Raw genomic sequence first — 22248 nt, forward strand, 5'->3', positions numbered from 1 at the left:
TGTGTGTGTGTGTCAGAGTGTGAGTGTGTGTGTGTGTCAGAGTGTGAGTGTGTGTGTGTCAGAGTGTGTGTGTGTGTGTGATTTCACATAAACTAAAGGGGTCATGTTAGTCCACAGAATTTAAGCACAGACCAGCATCAGCTGTGGAAATCTTAATGTACATATCCCAAAACTGTCACAGAGACTTTGAGTTGATTTTGATTTTATTTGAGTTTGGGCTAAAATATGTACACAGAGTACACATACAGCCCAGAACATGTTAAAGTGTTCAACACTTCTTTCCAACATATTCGTCTATGGAATATAGATTACATTTCATGCACATATACAGTGTATATACATATATATATAAAACAAACTAGATAAACTTAGCGCATATACATCAATCCGCAGAACAAAAAACAGTGAACTGTAAATACATTTACAGAAACTTGTCACAACCAGTGATTTCTTCTATAATCTATAATCTTCTTCTATAATCATAAGATACAATGATATCACAGCCCACCATCCAGCCTCCTCCATAGAAAACCTCCAAATTATGTTTTTAAGGTGGAAAAATAAAAGGTAAATTGGTCTGCATTTATATAGTGCCTTTATCCAAAGCGCTGTACAATTGATGCTTCTCCATTCACCCATTCATACGCACACTCACACACCGACGGCGATTGGCTGCCATGCAAGGCGCCGACCAGCTCGTCAGGAGCATTTGGGGGTTAGGTGCTTCTTGCTCAGGGACACTTCGACACAGCTCGGGCGGGGGATTGAACCGGCAACCCTCCGACTGCCAGACAACTGCTCTTACTGCCTGAGCCATGTCGCCCCCCCCCCCCCAAAATGTTTGAAGAGTTTAACATTTAATCCATGCCATTATTTCAACATTTATGAAATATCATTTTGGCATTAAATTCTGCCCTATACATTTTTGAAAATAAAAATAAAAGAAGCTTTTAATAGTCCACTCTGGCCCCGCCCCAATCGTGATGTCACAGTTCCCTTTTCAAGTTACCTCTATGACATACACTGTCAATCAAATATCCAGTCAGAAAATGGTCGACACCCCAAAATTTCTCCTTTTTACTTCTACACTAATTTTCTGAAAAGCCAGCTGTTACGGATCAATGCCACACAGAACACTGCTGGCACCTGATTGGTTAGAGAATACCACTTTGTCTGGCCACTCGACAGTTACAAACACTGGATCTCGCGTGGTGGCCATGTTGAGTACTGGATGTGTCGTTACTCAGCACTTAATCGATCAATTAAAGCAGTTAATTACACAGTTACACAATACCACAGCAAACTCCCCTCGCATGGGTTTCGTGGGTCTGAATGGTTTCTGCCCGATTTTAAAGCAAAAACGTAAATCGGCACACCCTGGAGCTCTCTTTGTTCCAACCAATTACGAGTTTCAGTTTTCTGACAGGCCTATCCAATGCATAACTGATACACTCCGGAAGGTCTACCTGAGCACAGTAAAATCTTTCGGATGCAGTTACAGTCTGCATTCCAATGAAACGTCAGAAACAGTTGAGTTAATTAAGAACAGAAGTTGACAGAAAGTCCTGAAATGGTTAGGCCCTTGCAGTGCGCCCCTGCTCTAGAAAAACACAGTGATTAGTCGATACCACACACGTCTGCTCCACAGACTGTAGAAAACATGGACTAAGTGTCTGTGACGTCACCCAGTGACTTCAACATGGGCTTGTGAACAGGGTTTTTTTTTTTTTGGGATTTCTTCTGGGACTGTGCGTTTTGATACTTTCACAGTGTCTGTATAGCACCTTCAACTCATTCATAATCCACATAGCAAAGGAAATATAAGTTCCCACAAAATGGAACCTTTAAAATACTGTCCAAATAACACAACACCTTCAGTCCGCACATGGGGAGACATTAGACAACACAAATTATTGACTTCATATTTTGACAGTACTATTATCATAGACTTGCATTGAATCTGCTGGCTGGAACACCCGTTCTGGGTCCAGACCCACTGGCGCTAGAGAGCACCATCATCAAGACCAGGAAGTGAGCCTCAGAAACGAGGCCTGGGTTTGGCCGCTTGGTCTGCCCGCCGGGCGTCTGTCTTGGCGGCGTTAAGTGTCCGTTTCACGACTGCCGCGGACTTAAGTGTCTGAAACAAAAGCTCCATTAGTTGACAGTTCCTTGAGCATTTATCTATAAGGCTGGAGACACCAGATCTGTCCCGGCATAATTTTACAAGCACCTCTACGGGATCATAATATAATAATAATTAGCTACTTAGCTGACTCTTTTATCCAAAGCGACTTACAGTTGATTTGACTAGAACCACCAACCTTGTGTGTCCCAGTCCTTTACCTTAACCACTACGCTACAGGCCGCCCGACAGAGTGCACAGTGGGAGGCCTTTGCTCGTGTGGCGTTCAGTCACTGAACACTGTCAGCACTCCTGGGTTCAGCGGGCTCTTTCTTGTGATTCCGCTGATGAACCTTCAGGTTCCACGACTGACTGAACCGCTTTCCGCAGACGGAGCAGCCGTACGGTTTCTCCCCGGTGTGAGTCCTCTGGTGCCTCGTCAAGCTTTCCATCTGTTTGAAGCTCTTTCCACACTCGGTGCAAACGTACGGTTTCTCTCCGGTGTGGATTTTCTGGTGGTCTCTGAAAGTTCCGAATGCGCCGAAACTCTTTCCGCATTCGGTGCAGGAGTACGGCTTCTCCCCCGTGTGAGTTCGCAGGTGTGTTCGCAAGTGCTCCAGCTGGTTAAAGCATTTCCCACAGTCCTTGCAAGGATACGGTTTCTCTCCGGTGTGAGTTCTCTGATGAGTCCGCAAGTGTTCCAACTGATTGAAGCGCCGCCCACATTCTGAGCAAGAGTGCGGTTTCTCTCCTGAATGAATACGCTGATGAGTCTTTAAGGTTCCCAACTGCGAAAAACTCTTTCCGCACTCTGCACAAGAGTACGGTTTCTCTCCCGTGTGAGTGCGCAAGTGATTTCTTAAGGTTCCTAAATGGCCGAAATTCATCCCACACTGTGTACAAGGGTATGGTTTCTTTCCGGTGTGAATTTGATAATGTGACTTTAAGTGCTCTAGTTGATTGAAACATCTACCACATTCTGCGCAGGAGTACGGTTTCTCTCCTGTGTGAATTCGTTGATGAGTCTTTAAGCTTCCTAACCGCCCAAAACTCTTTCCACAGTCAGTGCAACTGTATGGTTTCTCTCCAGTGTGAATGCGCTTGTGTATCACAAGGATTTTTGAGGACTTGAAATTCTTCCCACATTCTGTGCAGATGTGCGTTTTCTCGCCCGTGTGAAGTCGCTGGTGGTCTTTTAAACTTTGGAAATCGCAAAACGTCTCGCTGCACACAGTGCAGAAATACGGGATCTCCACCGAATACACCTGTCGACCGTGCGTCCCGTTCTCAACGTGGGGGATCCACAGGTGGGGTTCACCGTGCGCCGGGCCGATAGAATGGTCACCAGGCTCACCGACGGCAACTTCGTCCGGTTTCACAAAGCCTCGCTCTGCAGTTTCCGCTTTGATTAGGTCATTGGCGAGTTGTTCACGCTTGATACAGTCCAGTTCTTCCGGCTCAACCTTTACAATGTTCAAGCCGAGGCTGGTCCCGGCAGCGTCTTCCACACCCCTGGGCCTCTCGCTGCACGGCCCGGCCGGGTCCAAAGCCTCGGAGGCAGAACAGTCCAGTTCTGCCCCCTCCGTCTTTACCGCGCCCACTGTAACAGCAGGGGAAAAAAGCCCTTTGGTGGAGCTGAGCGACTCCATGGCCTGCTGTCCGGATCAACTGTCCAGATGTGCCAGATCTACTGTCCAGATGTGTGAGATCTACTGTCCAGATGTGAGATCTACTGTCCAGATCTACTGTCCAGATGTGTGAGATCTACTGTCCAGATCTACTGTCCAGATGTGAGATCTACTGTCCAGATCTACTGTCCAGATGTGTGAGATCTACTGTCCAGATCTACTGTCCAGATGTGTGAGATCTACTGTCCAGATCTACTGTCCAGATGTGTGAGATCTACTGTCCAGATCTACTGTCCAGATGTGTGAGATCTACTGTCCAGATCTACTGTCCAGATGTGTGAGATCTACTGTCCAGATCTACTGTCCAGATGTGTGAGATCTACTGTTCAGATCTACTGTCCAGATCTACTGTCCAGATGTGTGAGATCTACTGTCCAGATCTACTGTCCAGATGTGAGATCTACTGTCCAGACGTGTGAGATCTGCTCTGCAGACTGCAGTGCTGCAGTAACACTCTCCGTTATTTGAAGAGGGGGCACAGTTCTCCGCCTGGCTCTGGTGCAGTCGTGCGAGTCTCTATGACAGCCGGCTGTGACCACTCTCTGACCCCCTGCATGGAGACGTAATCTTTCTGCAGCTATGACCTGAGGGGTTAAAAACATTCTTCAATAACAGCGCCATTAACATCACATTAATTAGCCAGGATTTGATCATCGGTGTACCTCGCTGGCAAGGCCAAATTGATACAACCTATTGTCACAGAGCTACCCAACACACTCATAAATAGGCAATAGCATTTTAAATGTTCATATTCGGCCATATTTACATTAGATTTTGAATGTTGCAAAAATGCATAACTAGTCGCATAATTCTCTCTAATGTCCTCTTAGCCCAGCATCCGCTGTGAAAAAAACTCAGTGAGCACATTATTAGGCACTTTAACCACTTTGACCAAAATCTGGAAGAAATGTGATCTAAGTGACATTAAGAACAAGTAACATTGTTCGATATTTCCATAGTTAACATACAGTGGCTTCAACAGCAGTTCCCATTAACTTTTTTTTTTTAGCTCTAATATAAAAAAAAAAAACAAGGCTTGCAAAAATATATTTTTTTAAGACAAAGGGCTCCCTCAAGGGGGCCAGATTTCAAACACACACACACACACACACACACACACACACACATATATATATATATATATATATATATATATATATATATATATATATATATATATATATATATGCTATTTGCTATTTTCTTGACTGGATGATATAGCAACAATATACCGGAAATCCAAAAACACGTGTTCAGATTTTCACTCTTATAATAGAATAGGCTACTTAAAACGCCAGACAGACTGGTTCAAGCTGACGGGCAGGCGACAGAAACTCAAATAACCACGCGTTACAACAGTGGTATGCAGAAGAGCATCTCTGAACAGACACATCGAACATGGAAGTGGTTGGACTACAGCAGCAGAAGACCAATAAGTAAATAAAATAAGTCTATTAAATACCTAATAAAGTGGGCAGGGTGTAAAACGTTATGATATCCTATACAGGTACGTATCATATAGGTTTAAGAGTAATATGATGTGGGTAGCCTATATTTTAATGTGTCTACGGTGTGTTCGCATGATGATAATCCTGAGAACAATCTTCCTAAACACAAATAATGGACAACTTTTCCTCGCTCTTCACGTTACCCGCGGACTGCAAAGTGAACTTGTTTGGTAGTTAGCCTACACAACACTAGCAATGCGACACTCAATTTAGCCATCTAGCTGGCTAAAGTCTAGTAAAGACGTTAAAGGCCGGCTAATGCTTACCTGACGTTTTAACGTGAGGCCATTCTTCTCTGGCTCCCAATGTACGTTCGCACTAATCAAAACGGGAAAATAAATGTTAGCCTACAGCTCGGCGGTCAATCTGTCCGATTGAAACTGCTTCACTTCACGAACTAACATCGTTCACTAACATTCGTAAGCACGCTATGTGTCGCAGGTCCATGGTTGAAATTGTAAAAATGTTCGTTCGCGTTGTTAATCGGGAGGAATTTCCTCCTCCTTAATAGTTTATCGCTGTGTGTGCCCCAACACGTCAAAACTGAAGCGAGTGCGGAGGGCAGGAGGTTGGGTTAACCAATGAAGGATTCTTTTATGTATAGGTCTCATATAGCCGACGTACCCACATTTTTCCATCTACACATTACATAAGGTAACTATATATAACTAACCGTTTGACAGTATATGTTTCCTTTGTTTAATTTGGCACGCAGAGGATTGTGGGGGCGAGAGAGGATTACTTTAATCCGCAAAAAACCCTTTCTTAAAGAAGACGCGCGACTCTTATTCCAGAGCTCTCTGCAGCGTTTTTAGCACGACTGCATCTGACACGAATCTACAGTACATGACCCTATAAGTGAAGTTGTCAAAGCGTATCCTTGTGCCGGAATATAATATAGAATATAATACAGTTGTTATAAATTGGATGCCGAAACAGATCTACTGCGGATTAGTAATGTTGCCTGCAGTTGAGCAACCATACATATCCAGCCTTCTAACCAAGCATGATCTTAATCGCCACAGGGGTGTTTTTACAGTATATGGTGGTAAATTATTTAGTGTACTACTGTTTGAAAACGAGGTTAAGGATAATTCTAATTTCCAGCACCAGGTTATAGTATTGTCTAGGTTCAGACAGACTTTGTTCTGCTGATTATTGTTGCTCAAACACAAAATGTGCTTAATTGTAAGACATTACATTACATTACATTACATTATTGGCATTTGGCAGACGCTCTTATCCAGAGCGACGTACAGTTGATTAGACAAAGCAGGAGACAATCCTCCCCTGGAGCAATGCAGGGTTAAGGGCCTTGCTCAAGGGCCCAACGGCTGTGCGGATCTTATTGTGGCCACACCGGGATTAGACACCATGAACATCAACAAAAAAATAAAATAAAAATTGCTTTGATTCCATAGAAGAACCTTCAAGTTAAATGGTTGTTTGTCTGGAAGCTTTCACACTTGACACCTATGACAGAGGGTTCCATAAAGAACTAAAAAGGGTTCTTTTTTAAAAAAGCGAAATAACCATTTATTTCTAAGAGGGTACGGCAGAATGGTTTCCACATTTCCAGAATTATGGATCAGAATCTTATTTATTAATGGAAAAATTCTGAGAGAAAAAAAGAAAAAAAAGAAAATCGGAATGGAAATTTTTGGACCCAGAAAAACTAAAAAAATAGAATGCATTACCTGTACCTCCATGGAGAGAAACAATTCTTAAAAGGCAGGAAATGTAAACGAGAACAGTGGTGAAAGTGCCCTTTGAAAGTCCACCTGAATGCACACAAGAGTCCACGGACGCCACAGTACTCTTCAGCTTTTATTGATGTAAACACACCGGGAGAAAGTTCTAGTTCATCTACAGGTCAGAGCAGATCGCAGGCCTTATAAAAGTCATAATCAAAGTGAACACGGAGAAGCAGCACACTTCTTATCCAATTCTCGGTTTCTTTTTTGGAAATGCACAAAACATTTGCACTTCAGTCAATGCAGACAAGTTAGAATAGAAAGGATGACTGAGGCAGAAGACGCACATTTATTCAGTTAAAGGTCTGTAGCAACAAAGGAAGAACTTTCTTTTTTGTCAATAAAAAAAGTGGATATAGCATAATCACAAATGGGAGACATCACATGGTAAAATAATGCGAATATACAGATTTTTACATGAAGATCATGTGACTGCACAACAGTACCAGCACTCTATAAACAAAAATAAATGTAAAATACCTGATCATTCTACCAATAAGTGAAAACAGACAATTATAAATGATCATTTTTACACTCGGATGAATCAACATTCACTGTGATAAAGAACCTACTCACCCAAGAGTGCACGTTTGTGTGGAATTTCGGACGGAAACAAAGAATAGTTTCCAAGATGGTTGCACTCAGGGACTCAAAATGGACTCCTTCTCTTAAAGTTCTACATTGCTTTGCTTTGGTATCACTCTTGTATGTATTGCACTGGTTCTGCTAATCTAGAAGCATGGGTCATACATGATTAACATAACATCTTTAGGCAACGTTTCTTTTGTAAGGTCTTCAAAATCACGGTCAGAAGCTCCGAGAAATTAGAAAAAGCACACAAAAAAAAAAAAAATGCTTAAACTACTTTTTTAGCTGCGGGTTCCAGTCAGTGGTTCCTCCACGAATACAGATTAAATCGCTGCAACTCTATCTCCTCAGAACCTACTTACAATATCTATGGAAAATCCAACTTTGGGAGCACCTTTTGTGACGAAGACAACTCTAACCAAATAAGGCAAATGCTCCAAAGAATGTCTGTACTTTAAACACTACACACAGGAATGGTTGGACAGCTTGCCGTTGTTTTTACAGTTGAACACAACATATCAAAAATCTGCTTGGTTATGCTGACAACCCAGCCATAACAGAATTCAAAATAATTGACAGTTGTGACAGTTTATTAGCGGTATCACTGCAAGCCTTTACAAATTGTGGCGATGGACCGATGTGGGCTGATTGTCAAAGATGTGAAAGAACAAGTTTGGGGGCATAAAATAAACTCGACTGCATCTTTCAGCAACCATGGCAAAACAATAGAACCGTACAAAATATAAATCTTTGGACATTTTATTGAAAAGAATAAGAAAAATAAATCAACAATCCACTCTTGGGAAGCACTACATTTAGCTCCGCGTCCCCCTTCCACAATGCGTCCCCTTTGAAAGCCAAAGCTGATCAGCACAGGCGACAGGACAGGGGTGGCCAGCCTGGGCCTGAGTCGCTGGCTGTGCTGGGTTTGTTGTGACTCAGTAGCTAATTGATCGATTCAATCAGTTAAGTTAATTACACAGTTGACTCGCCTCACCCTGTTCTTGGGTGTAAATTGGTTGCTGATTTTAAGGTGAAAATAAAAACCCAGTGGCTCTCCAGGACCAGGGTTATAAACCCAGCACACCCAGTGGCTCTCCAGGACCAGGGTTATAAACCCAGCACACCCAGTGGCTCTCCAGGACCAGGGTTATAAACCCAGCACACCCAGTGGCTCTCCAGGACCAGGGTTATAAACCCAGCACACCCAGTGGCTCTCCAGGACCAGGGTTATAAACCCAGCACACCCAGTGGCTCTCCAGGACTAGGCTGGCCAGCACTGATATAGAGGGCTCAGAATTACTGACTCACACAATGATCCTGTGGGTGACGATCAGAACAGATAATTCACAGTGTGAAATATGAGAAATTCTGCCTGGAGCCAAGATGTTTTTTTTTTGTTTTTTTTGTTCTGATGAATTGACCAGAACCTGAATAACTACCACAGTGACCGCAAATGGGCCCACCAAAGAACCTGGTCAACAAACTATTTAATGTTGAACACAGAAAAAGGCTTAAAATATTTAAAATATGTACATTCTCACATGTATAAATGAATAACTGCAACAAAGAGTCCATCTCCAATAAAATATGCTATACACAGAAATAGAAATCAACTACTAAATAGAAACCCACTCAACTTTGTACAACATAAAATGGCAAGATGACTACCTGTTGCCCTTATCTTTTATTTTATATATATCTGTTGAATTGGACGTGGATTACTGAGCCTTACAACTCTTTACGCTTTTGCACATCTCCAAGGTGCGTTCCACTGCATAGAGTTGGGAGACTGTACAAAACACACACCCCAGGAACGTAAAACTATAATCTACAGCTAAAAACAATATACACAAAAGCAAAAGTGTGTTAAGGAATATGTTCTGTCAAAAGTGCTCAATGAAAACAAAAAGAATGCCAGGCACACGTTTCCAGGCTGTTCGTTCACATGGGGACTGACTCTGAATGAGTAACTATTCCCAGGCCAAATGTGAGCTTCTTACACTGAAATAAGGGGGGAAGCCCTGTTATTGTGCTGCTAAAGGACTCGTACAGAGCTGCTGGCCACTCTCTCTTAACTGTAGTACAGCCGACGGCCATCTTTGGTTCTTCTATAGAAAATATTCATAAGTGTCATACCGCCATTCCCCAGTAGGGGGAGAGCTACTTTCTGCAGGTATTGGCTAGGATGATCAAGAGCAGAGGTGGGCAACGAGGTCCACGTCTGTGTCTGGTTTTCACGGCAACTTCTGGGCTTAATTACTTAATTGGCCATATGGCTAACGTGATCTGACATTTTAGAAACACTCTGATAAGCACAAGAACGACAGTGTCTTGCGTCCCTATATGAAAGGTTTTACTGTGATCTAGTGAGCCAGCGTTGGTGTGTACAGCCAGTTAGCTCATTTAGCCGGGGTAACTGCTGGAAACTAAAAGCTACGTACCCCCGCCCCCGCCCCACCGGCCCCCTGGAGCGAAACCGCCCAGCCCTCATCCACAGGCAAGACCAGGAAGCACATTCCCACAGGAAGCGGGAAGCCAACGATCCCAGGCCCAACAGGAATTCTGGAACTCCAGGAGTCTTTCCGTTGTTCTCAAGATTGTTCTCCATTCCACTGCCGTCATGGTAACAGCAGCGCACAGTGACGTCACAAGAGGATCCTCCCCGCGATTCGTCCATCTCGCAAGCCCTGATTAATGATACATTGTTTTTTGTGATCCAACTGAATCGCAGGAAAGTCTGGGACCTGGAGGGAAGGCACAACAGCCGACCGCGCAGAAGCAGGTTGCGTGTTTGGTGGCGAGTTCGGATGCTCGGTCTCCGTAAAGCTACGCGACACTCGTCTCCAGGGACACAATAAAGAGTGAACCCCGCGGGACAGGGACCAGGCGTCTTTCACTCTGTCCTTAAAAGACAAAAGCGGACAAAAATCTGATCCGTTACTACGAATTACAAAACAGCAGGAAATAAAAGTTATAAAACAGACACCGAATTTAAAAGCGTTCGACACAATGGCGTCTTGACATCAAAAAAAAATATTGGAAAAGATTTTGAAAGCGGGGCAGCCTGTAGCCTCGTGACTAAGGTGGGTACGTGACTGGCACCCGAAAGGTCTGAAGGTTTCAAACCCAGTGCAGCCAAAACAAGGCCTGCACTGGTACTCGGATCTTAACCCCGCACTGCTAGTCTCATCAACCGTTAAGTCGCTTTGGATAAAAGCGTCAGCTAAATAACAAATCTGAGCTCGAGAGCACAGTGCAAGAGTCGGGGCACTCACTGTTCCTGTCCGACCTCACTCTCCAGGTAGTACACGTTCACAAGATGGCGGTTGAGGTGCCGCCTGTACTCCACCTCTACGGGGAACGTGCGGTCGCAGAAGATGCAGGTGTGGCTCGTGAGTTTGGAGGGGGCGTGTGCCATCTCAGTCAGGGAGGGGCCTTCTTTAATGGGGGTGTGGCCTATATCTGTAGGGGCGGGGCTTGTGTTCATAGGGGAGCGGTCTATGTCAGAGATGAGAGAGCGGCTTTTCTTGCTGGGGGAGGGGCTGCCCATGAGGATGGGGCTCTTTTCATGAGAGGAGGGGCCTTTATGATTGTGGGAGGGGCTTCCCTCGATGGGGGAAGGGCTCTTCTCGATAGGGGAGGGGTTTGTATATATAGGGGAGGAGTTTCCCTCTGTGGGGGAGGGGCTCATCTCAGTAGAGGAGGGGCTTGTCTCTGCAGGGCAGGAGTTTTCCTCCAAGGGAAAGGGGCTCTTCTCTATGGGGGATGGGTTCGTATCTATAGGGGCGGAGTTTGCCTCAGTGGGGGAGGGGCTCTCTGTGAGGGAGGTGCTTGTCTTCATGGGGGAGGGGCTCGTCTCCATGGGGGAGGGCCTCTCAGTGAGGGAGGGGCTTGTCTCCGTGGGGGAGGGGCTCGTCTCCGTGGGGGAGGGGCTCGTCTCCGTGGGGGAGGGGCTCGTCTCCGTGGGGGAGGGGCTCGTCTCTGTGGGGGAGGGGCTCGTCTCCGTGGGGGAGGGGCTTGTATCCGTGGGCGTGGCCAGTGTGGCGAGGCTCTCGGGCGAGTCGGTGGGGGTGGAGCCGTTCAGGCCGGAGTCGTCGCTGCCCTCCGAGACGCTGTCGCTGATCTCGCTGCCGTCGGGGCTGTGGATGCCCTCGTCCTCCTCCGCTTCGCCCGCCCTGTGCAGCTCCAGGAGGGGCAGGGCCTTCTTCCCCCCTGCCTGCCTGGGTCCGGGGGCCACAGCAGGGGCCACAGCAGGGGCCAGCGGGCTGGGGGAGCGGCCCTCGTTACCGCTCTCGGGCGCGTCGCTCAGCCCGCGCTGGCGTGCGGCGCCGTCCGCTTCGGCTGCAGCATCCGCCGCCTCCAACTCCTCCTCCACTGGACCCAGCCCGGCTGCAGCGCCGGTGCCTTCTGGGTCGGGACGCTGGTCGCCCGCCTGGTCGGAAACTTCCGGGTCCTCCTCCAGCACGAGCCGGAACTCTGCGAGCGGGCCGACGTCGCTCTCAGGTGAACTCTCAGCATCCTCCTCTGCGCCGGGTTCTGGGTCCTCGTTGGTCGGTTCCGGCTCCGCCTCCGGCGATCCCGGTTGTCCCGGTGACGGGATTTTGGCGCTGGCCCTCTGGCTCTGCGATGCGCTGCGTCTCTCGGGCTTGCGGCCCTTCGGGACCCGGACCTCGCTTCGCGCCTTGGCGCTGTCCTCCGACCGTTTCCTCTTGCTCCTCATGGCCGAGGCGGGCTGTTCCGAGACCTCTCCGTCTGGCGACACGGTTTCCGCTGCGTTGGCTTTCCTTTTCCCCACTCTGGTCTTCGCTTGCTTCTCCGGGGTCTCGTCCTGAACCCTCGGAGGCACCTCCGCCTCCTCGGCGGCGTTCCGCTCCGTTTTTGCGACCCGCTTAGTCACGCTCTTCCTCTTTCTGCCGCGTTTCTTCGTCTTCGTCTTCGTCTCCGCGGTGCCCTCCCCCGCTCCCTCCTCTTCCGGCTCCGGCAGGGCGTCCGGCATCTTCTCCGGCTTCCGCTCGCGTTTCGGCCTCGTCTTCACCGCCCGCTTCCTCGTCCCCTCGCTCCCCTGAACCGGCCCCGGCTCCGATCGGACAGCCTCTCTCTGCGCCCGTTTCTCCCCTCGGCCCGTTCCCGCCGACCTGCCAACACGTGCGGCTTTCCTCCTCTCCGGCGTGGCCTGCTCCCGCCGTTTCCTCATCTTACCCTCCATCACCCCCTCCCCTCCGTCCGCACTCCCTTCCTCCTGGACTCCCTCCTCCCTCTCCCTCGGGAGGCTTTGCTCCTTCTTCTCCTTCTCGGCAACTCTGGAGGTCCTACCCGTCTTCTTCAGGGAGAGATTGATGGGGCCTGAGGAATTCTCCTCCTCCTCCTCCTCCTCCTCCACCTCCTCCTCCTCCTCCTCCTCCTCCACCTCTTCCTCTTCCTCTCGGCATCCGGCTCCGTCGCCCCGGCCGGGTTTCTCCCGCGGGCCTCCCGCCGGGCCGTGGCGCCGGGCCTTCTTCCTGCCGGCCGCCCCGTCGCCGGCCGCCTCCAGGTTCTTGACGCGGAGCCGCACCTTGGAGACGTCCATGGTGACGTGGGCGCTGCCCGGGTGGCGGGACTTGACGTGGTACTGCAGGTTGCACTTCTTGGAGGCGGCGTAGCTGCAGACGGGGCACAGGAACTGCCGGGGGTTGACGTGCAGCTCCACGTGCTTCTTGTAGTTGCTGCGGTCGGCGGTCTTGTAGGGGCAGTGCGGGCAGCTCAGCGGCTTGGGCCCGCCGTGCACCTGGCGCACGTGCCGCGTCACCTCGTGCTGATTGGCCGCCACGTAGCTGCAGTTGTCGCACTTGAACGGCTTTTCGCCTGAGGGGGGGGGAAATACGAGACGTGAACTCAAAATCACAATCGGGTCTTTCTTGATTTTAATCGGGGGCGGGGGGGGGGCTGGGGGGGTACCGAATCACTGCCTGAGTTCAGACCCTAAATGTCTCCAGGGGCCAGTAGTAATTAGGCATTACTGCTGAACATTCCCTCTCTTTATGCGACTGTGTGCATGGCACGGCCACATTCATCAACCTCGCCGGTGGAGACGTGTAGGGTGTGAAAATTGATTTTTTTCATTCAGCCGTATATTGCGTACAGTCCACAGTCACATGCAGGGAGGGGACGAAAACACAATGAACAGGGGGGGGGGGAAACTACAGGACACAGCGCAACGGTAACGGCTGAGGAACCAGCCCACACACAGTCATACATACCAGTTTACCGTTTTTAACGGCTAACCGACTGCTCCGCTGGAGGCATTGAACACAATGGGGAAAGAATTAGCATAAGCGTTAGCGTTATCGTTATCATTATCGTTATCATCATCAGGAAGAAGGCACAGCAATGCCGTGCGTGATGTTCAGACCCTCGTGCACATGGCACGCCTGTCCTATTCTGCTTCGCCCTCCCAGGCTGCCAGGTGCACGCTCAACCATTCTATCATGGCCCATTTGAGATCACGGCAGCCAAACAATTTCAGAGACGATCTAAGGGCTCTGACGCCGAACTTTCTGTCTTCGATAACATCCACACGGAGGATGGTTCAAATCCGTGGTGAAATAAGGGCAGAAACGGCCCTCCAGGACTCGATTACATGATCCCTGGTGCTCGGCAAAGACTATAACGGTTCATGAGAAGAATCAGGTGTCCTAACTGCTGGGTTGGAACAAAAGCCTGCACCCACACTGGCCCTTTCTGGGTGAAATTGAGTATCCCTGTTATACAGTATGGATAGTATATCCTCTATAATCAGCGTAGGGTTCCACGGGTGGAAAAGGTGACTCACCTGAGTGTGTCCTCATGTGCCTGGTCAGGTGCGTTTTCTGAGAACTCGTGTACTGACAGTAAGAGCAGTGAAATGGCCGTTCACCTGCCGGGAAGAGAGAGAGGAGGATTCAGGTACACTTTCTCTCTCATGTACACTCCATTCACTGCACACCTGGATTAGGAGGCACAGTACCTGTGTGTGAGGAGCGTACCTGTGTGTGTGAGGGGGCGTACCTGTGTGTGTGTGAGGAGCGTACCTGTGTGTGTGAGGAGCGTACCTGTGTGTGTGAGGAGCGTACCTGTGTGTGTGTGTGTGAGGAGCGTACCTGTGTGTGTGAGGGGGCGTACCTGTGTGTGTGTGTGAGGAGCGTACCTGTGTGTGTGAGGAGCGTACCTGTGTGTGAGGAGCGTACCTGTGTGTGAGGAGCATACCTGTGTGTGTGAGGGGGCGTACCTGTGTGTGTGTGAGGAGCGTACCTGTGTGTGTGAGGAGCGTACCTGTGTGTGTGAGGAGCGTACCTGTGTGTGTGTGTGAGGAGCGTACCTGTGTGTGTGAGGAGCATACCTGTGTGTGTGAGGGGGCATACCTGTATGTGTGAGGGGGCATACCTGTATGTGTGAGGGGGCATACCTGTATGTGTGAGGGGGCGTACCTGTATGTGTGAGAAGCGTACCTGTGTGTGTGAGGGGGCGTACCTGTGTGTGTGAGGAGCGTACCTGTGTGTGTGAGGAGCGTACCTGTGTGGGTGAGGGGCGTACCTGTGTGTGAGGATGTGTACCCGTGTGTGTGAGGAGCGTACCTGTGTGGGTGCGGATGTGCTGCACGTAGTTGTTCTTGCGGTCGGAGAAGTAGCAGCACTCGGCGCAGGTGTACAGCTTGCTGGGGAAGTGGTTCCTCAGGTGCTTCTTCCAGTGGTACTGGCTGACGGTGGTGTAGGTGCAGATGGTGCACCGGTACACGCGCTGGCTGTCCCCCTCCTTGCTGTGGTGCTTCAGGTGCGCCAGGTAGTGGTCGTAGCGGTTGGTGTTGTAGCCGCAGCGCTCGCAGCGAATCACGCCCTTACTGCTGAGCGCCGCCGCCCCGTCCCCGGTCTCCGGGGCAACCGCCTCTGGCCCCGCCTCCCCCCGCGCCTCCTCCCCCTCGTTGGCCGCTACGGCTTCCATCTTCTTGTTGCCGTGGACGCTGATGTGGCGCACGAAGTCCTTCTCGTTCTCGGCCTGGTACTGGCAGGGCTTGCAGTGGAAGGGCTTCTTCTTCCGGGGGTCTTCGGCGGGGGGGCCCCGCTTGCGCTTGCCGGCCGGGGGGGCGCAGACGAGCTCGGGGGGGGCCCGCTTCCTCTGCTTGCCCTCCTCTCCTTCGTCGTCGTCCTCCTCCTCCTCCTCTTCCCCTCCTGCAGAAGGCGGCACGCTCTCCGGGTGCACGTCGGCGGTCTGGATCGGGATCGCGGCGTGTTCCCTGAACTCGTACCGCCCCATCAGGCTGTCCACCTCCTCTTCCTCCTCCTCCCCCTCTTCCTCGCTGTCGGTGTAGCTGCCACTGCCCACGGTCGTCAGCTCCACCATCTGCTTCTCCTCCTCCCCCGCCCCGTACTCGCAGGCCCCGCCCTCCCCCGTCAGCGCCACGTTAGCCAGCATGACGAGCTGCGGCACGGCCAGCACCGGGGGCTCCCCGGCCTCCAGCGTGATGCCCAGGGGGGGGGCGAACATGCAGACCACGGTGGGGTGCACCGTCTGAGCCATGCCCAGCTCCTGCGCGGGGGGGGACAACAACAGGTCAGAATTGCAGAGCAACCAAAGCAGGGCTCTGAGCACCTGATACATCCTCTTAACATAGCATAGCATAGCATAGCATAGCATAGCATAGCATAGCATTACATAAGGCAGCATAGCAAAACATTGCATAGCATAGCAAAGATAGCATGTCATTATGAGGGCAAGTCCAACGTTATGGATGTGACATTTGGATACAAAATGTCAAACATAATCCCTCAGAAAAATGACTCTTCTTACATGATAAAAAATGTTAATGCACATTATCATACCACCAACTTGAGGGGAAGGGCCAAAAAAATTTTTTTCAAACTATTGTTATGAGTATCACGCAGCAAGACAGGTGTTTTGGGGAGACTATACACTTTCGAAGAATTTAAGTCTAAAGCAGAGTTTGATATCCATGTAATGTAGGAGGGCTTGGCTGAACATAAAAATAGCAATTTTGAAAACATTTATATCTTCTTGATTTTTATGAGGTTATGGATATATCACGGATATACTATGTTATGGATGTGACGCCATTGGGTTATGGATGTGAAAATCTTAAATGCACATTGTTTGACGATCTCCTTCCCAATCAAATTTTGTCATAACACCTTTGTTGTCATCTGAAATGGTTTTGAATGTTTTCAAGATGGCTGCCAAATAGCACTGATTTCAATGGTAATGAGACTAATAAATCAATATCTAAGCATTTTCCTGTCTACATTTTATCAGATTTCAAAATGGTCACAATCGACTGCTTGGGACATGAGTTTAATTGGAAGGAAGTACGTTTATATTTTTTGTGCACAGGTCGACATTACTGTGGAATTGCCCATGATGAGAACAGGCGATTCAGTCAAACAATGCTCACCTTTTCCTACCACTACATGTTAAATTCTGTACCTAATGCTTAGTTCACCTCAAAGCTAGATAGTATTCAGCACTGTTATCAAGCCTGGTCTTGAAATCCCCCAGCGTTTCTGCCTCCACTACATGTCCTAGCAAGCTATTCCACACAGTGACTATGCTCTGTATGAAGAAATACTGTGCGGGAATTCAACAATTTCCATTTATAGTACCATTTGCCAAGTTCTGCTAACCAAACTCACCCTGAAGAATCTTCACTTTGTGATCAAATTTCCCCCAAGTCTCCTTTTATTAAGCTTGAATAGGGACCCTAATGACAGCCCACCATCTTGGCCTTTTACCTCAACCCGTTTGTGTGTTTAGCAGACATGGGTTAAATACGTACAGTAGTTTTTTTTTCTATGCTTTTTCTACATTCTGCATTTTGTTAGTAAGCACAAGGCATATTACTAAAGGAACTATCTTCAAAGAGAGGGGTGTAAAATAGTATGTTTATCCTGTATACAATGGAGAGGCTTCAAATATAACTGTTGTTGTCCATCTTGTAATATACAACATGATTTAGGAATGAAGCTACAATAAACTTTAGATAACTCTCACGGTAACAATGGTCAAAACCATAAGTCACTCAAACGACCCCATTGAATTTGTCAAGCTGCACACGACGGGACAACGTCATTCTAATGAATTATTACTTTTCCGGTTCCAAAATTTATTTTTATTGTGGCCATTTCAGTTATCCATTTAATTTGCTAAATTACCCATCTAACTTATAGCTATTTAATATAAAAAAATACAGTTCTGAAAAATCAATTAAGACGTTTCTGTGCAGCTAGGTATTTTTTATCGGCTTAAACTGAATAAAGAACAACTTCATCCATAAGTGACAGGTAAACGTTTAACCCATGAGAAAACATTTATACCATTTATATCTGTAGGCTAACAACTTATACAGAAACACATTTCCTCGCAATCCCCTCTTCAGACAAGTGGTTGTGGTTCGTGATCGGCCATTTTAAAACAGCAGCACCAACCTGCGCTGCCAAGTTAGAAAGAGTTTGAAGGAGAGGGATTAACGCGATGGAACTCCCAACTTCACTCCTCACCATCAAACACGTCTGGCAAACCTTCATAATGACCGACCAACAAATACCCAAAATTTAACATGTTTAGCTTTCTGCGACGCTTGATAGAATGTAGCTGCTCAACAAGCTATTCGTCTAAGTAGCTAGCAAACTAATGGGCTAACTACGGTAAAAAGAAAACTTTACCTAAACATTAGGTAGCTATAACCAAGACATTTAAGCAACATGGCTGATCCCTAGTTTAACATTGAACACACCTTAACAAATATGCAATAGTTATACTAACAATAAATAATTCGCCTAATAGCAGAAGGTCAAACTGCATTGTCTTTCAGAAAGTGAACTGTGTTGGCTATCCTGATAGCATTAGCTAGAAAAAAAATATTATTGCCACGGTCTTACGTTTTACGGGGAATTGCTGCTCTGACCGGTCAGTTGTTCGTGTAGTAAACATGGTGCTAACCCCCTTTGCTACTTATCCGGGTTACAGCCCGATGGGGAATGTTTATGCTTGACTGCAGCAGGAGTTAAATCGCTGTCCAACTACCCTGCTTCCTAACCAAGGCCCAATCCAGTGCACATTTAACGAAAAGTTAGAAAGTAAACGGAAATCATCCACCGGGGGTGTGGTGGTGGATGATTTCCACATGTACTTAACAAAGATAATATTGTATAAAACAATCATAAAGACACAAACGACACCACTAAGAGGAAATATAGTAAATGCACATCTCAAACTTTCTGGAGAGCGTGTAACGAGTGTTAGCCGTGGTCCTGATCTGCGCGCTGGACAGCGCCTAAGTTACTTCTTTCCTCAAAAGTACCCTCCATTTTCAGAAAAAGCCAAGTAAAGTTTCACTTTGGAAACGCCGACATAAAACCACATGAAACGTTTGATTCCCCATACTGCACACTTACCGTAGATACACGCCTTCTGTTAAGAAACTTTCAATAAATATTTTAGCACTTTTTTCGTACTGTTTGCTTGTAGACCTCACATTCCAGCACACCGATCTGAAAGCAGACAACGATGCATGACGTCACCGCGTACGAGCGTCACTATCCCACTTGTGATTTTGTTTAACAAGGAAGTCTTAAAACGAATTAATTTTGTAGTAAATTAAAATTGCTCGGTTTCATTGTATGCGACATGCTACTCTGTCGCCGAATACTGTCATAAATTGTTAGGTTTGTCCATTTAAACCCCGTTTGGATCAAGCTTTTACTATTATACTAAACCGCCACATGGTCGAAGTCCTTTGTGTGTAGACGTCGAGGAGCGTTGATGGTATCATGCGTTTGTAAACTTTTTCTAACAGTTGAGTGTCCATGGTTCTCAGACAGAGAACGAGTCAGACAAACTGAACTCATTGCTAGATCTCTATCAGGAGCGTGAAATCACCTCCAGATAAAACCCCAAATTCAAGCTGCTTTTGAAACTGGTGCATTGAATTCTCCGGTTGAAAGAACAAAATCAAATTGTCACATTTTAGCAAACGTGGCATTACAAATATAAAACATTAATATTGTACACAATATTTTGTGTTTAATTCCTAATATAAACTTATTATCACCATATGAGTTCAATCAAAGTTTGTGAATATAATTTCTGCCAATATGACTGATTATGTATTGTATTGAAATGTATTTACGTGAGAATATGTGTGTATTAACGTATTTCCATGATGTCAGTTGGTTCGTATGCTGCATAGTTTAATGCTTGGGAGTATGTGGTCATTGTTTGTATTTCTGTGGGACACCTTGTAAACTGTCCAACAGTTTTCCACTAGAAATTATATTCCCCACATTCTTAACTACAAGCAAAACTGACAAGCTTACAAGAGCTGAATAACATGATGATTTCAGGTACAGAGGATGGGGGACAGAGCAGTTAGTCAAAGCAATTAAATAGTAATTATTGCAAAAAATAAAAATAAATGTAATCACATTTTCACATGTGACAGGGCTGGGAAGTCATGTGACAGGTCTTGACTTGGCGAACGTGTTGGGGTTAACCGGATTTTATCTTCATTATTATTATTATTATTATTATTATTATTATTTTAATACTGAGAGTTCTAATTTTATTTTTTTAATGTCGGACAATGTACACTTAATGCATTCATGACAATCGTGCAATGCACAGTTCTACCATGAACAGCTTGTCCTGGATTAGATGGTACTGCATAAAATACTTCAAAAAATGACAATGTATCTGCATATTACAGAGTGCAAGATTACAGAGAAAAGAAATTGTATTGAAAGGCGCACTCATCTCCAGCCAAAAACTGACTGGCCTAAGACACATAACACATTTTCATGAACCTTGAAGATCCAGATCAATTGGTCTAGCCTTGAAAATGGTAGAACTAAACCAGTTTTCTCAATCAATGCTTTATTTGGGGCAAAATCATATAAACATACACATCTTATTCAGATAATAATCAGTCACAAATGGGGTAAAGTCACTCTGAAATACTGTCAGTCCATCATAAATATATACATTAAATATACCACAATATACAGCAATATTGTCTACCTTTGGGGAAGTCTTATGATAATTTCACAGAAATGTGCATTATAATGTACATATTCAAAAATTGACACCGTCAATGTTTGGATGGGCACTGTCTATATTTGTCAATAACAATGAAGTTTTGCAATATTTTTCTTGGTTTTAAAATACACTCAATGACCACTTCAAGGTGCACCACGTGTGCTCAGAGATGCTTTTCTACAAACAACTGTTGTAATGTGTGGTTATTAGAGTTACTGTCACCTTCCTGTCAGCTTGAACCAGCCTGTCCATTCTCCACGGACCTCTCTCATTAACACGGCCTTTTCACCCACAGAACTGCCGCTCACTGGATGTTTTTAAAAAAAATATTTCACACCATTCTCTTTGAACTCCAGAGAATGTTGTGCGTGAAAATGCCAGGAGATCAGCAGTAAAACAAGTGATCAATGTGTGTACAGCGCATTCCATTTTCATGCAGAAAAGCCTGTCAGGAACAGTCAGGAATTCTGTACTCCGTACTATACCTGGATTCCGGGAATGTCTGAGCTATCAGGCTACAGCTCTGGGAAAAGATGCCGAAGTATACTGTTCACATTCTTCTTCTCTGAATTTGGATCTTGTGCATAACTTGGGGTGACCTTAGCAAATTCGGGCCCCTCCTAGAATCCAGCTCTGGTTCAATCCTGCATGATCCAACCGAGAGGCCGAGATGTATTGACTTGCTCTTCTCAACGGTATATTGTACTTCTTTGCTTGGACTGTAAAGCGGGTTGACAAATCCGTTGTAAAATGTTCTAATTATTTGATTGCTTGATTGACGAATGTCTATTTCATTAGCAAATTTAATACCTCAGACTATAATCTGTCCAACCACATGGACTAATTGCTCTGAAGGATTCCCCATTCCCTCCATATTGGAGTGTCTGTGACAGTGTCTTGGTAAAAACTGCCAAACAAATAAAATGGAATTGAACTAAATTGAAAAGGGCTGGACATTTTGTCAATGTTGTCATTTTGAGGCCCGTCTTGAAGCTCGCGTTGGTTTGTACTCCATTAAATCCACACGGGGGCGATGTCGATTCATTTAATGCATTTTTCGATGCATTTTTCAGTATTACCTGATTGTAGCCAAGCTAACGTGAGGTAAGAAAGAATAAATTTCAACACTGTACACTGTAAATTATATTGCACCACTAGCAGCGTTACATGATTTCTTGTTAAACGAGTAGACCAATTGCATTTAACAAAGCAAAAATATGTATTTACATCCTTTCCACAATTACACCCGGTTACCTAACTTCAATCCGAAGTTAGGTAACACAATGCCTGTTTTTGGAAATACATGTTTGGCAAAATATGATTCTGTTGCAGAATTATTTTAATACCACATTTACTCGTAGGGTATTCTGTCACTGTACACTGCTCAATGTAAAACTTTCGAAGTACTACCGCAAAGTAAGTTGAAGTTGATACACGCCTCCCCCTACCCAGACAAACATGTTCAGCAAGTATGTTCATGACCCTGCTAGGCAGTTTTAGCTAGTAACTTAGCACACCCGGAAGATGCG

The 22248-nt window shown here is 46.5% G+C and overlaps 2 protein-coding genes across 2 annotated transcripts; both read right to left on the minus strand.

Annotated features, from left to right (window-relative positions):
- Positions 1 to 254: 254 nt before the first annotated feature.
- Positions 255 to 3893, minus strand: LOC133130284 (zinc finger protein 501-like). The gene is made up of 2 exons (XM_061244753.1): positions 2322 to 3893; positions 255 to 2137 (listed from the first exon to the last, which is right to left on the minus strand). The coding sequence occupies exon 1, from the start codon at positions 3769 to 3771 to the stop codon at positions 2413 to 2415; it is 1359 nt and encodes a 452-aa protein (XP_061100737.1). The 5' UTR covers positions 3772 to 3893; the 3' UTR covers positions 255 to 2137; positions 2322 to 2412.
- Positions 3894 to 7132: 3239 nt separating this feature from the next.
- Positions 7133 to 19201, minus strand: LOC133130450 (RE1-silencing transcription factor-like). The gene is made up of 6 exons (XM_061245056.1): positions 19081 to 19201; positions 15253 to 16201; positions 14472 to 14555; positions 13071 to 13504; positions 10939 to 12983; positions 7133 to 10566 (listed from the first exon to the last, which is right to left on the minus strand). The coding sequence occupies exons 2-6, from the start codon at positions 16190 to 16192 to the stop codon at positions 10557 to 10559; spliced, it is 3513 nt and encodes a 1170-aa protein (XP_061101040.1). The 5' UTR covers positions 16193 to 16201; positions 19081 to 19201; the 3' UTR covers positions 7133 to 10556.
- Positions 19202 to 22248: the final 3047 nt, after the last annotated feature.

Source organism: Conger conger, chromosome 6, assembly GCF_963514075.1.
Source record: "Conger conger chromosome 6, fConCon1.1, whole genome shotgun sequence".
Classification (NCBI taxonomy): domain Eukaryota; kingdom Metazoa; phylum Chordata; class Actinopteri; order Anguilliformes; family Congridae; genus Conger; species Conger conger.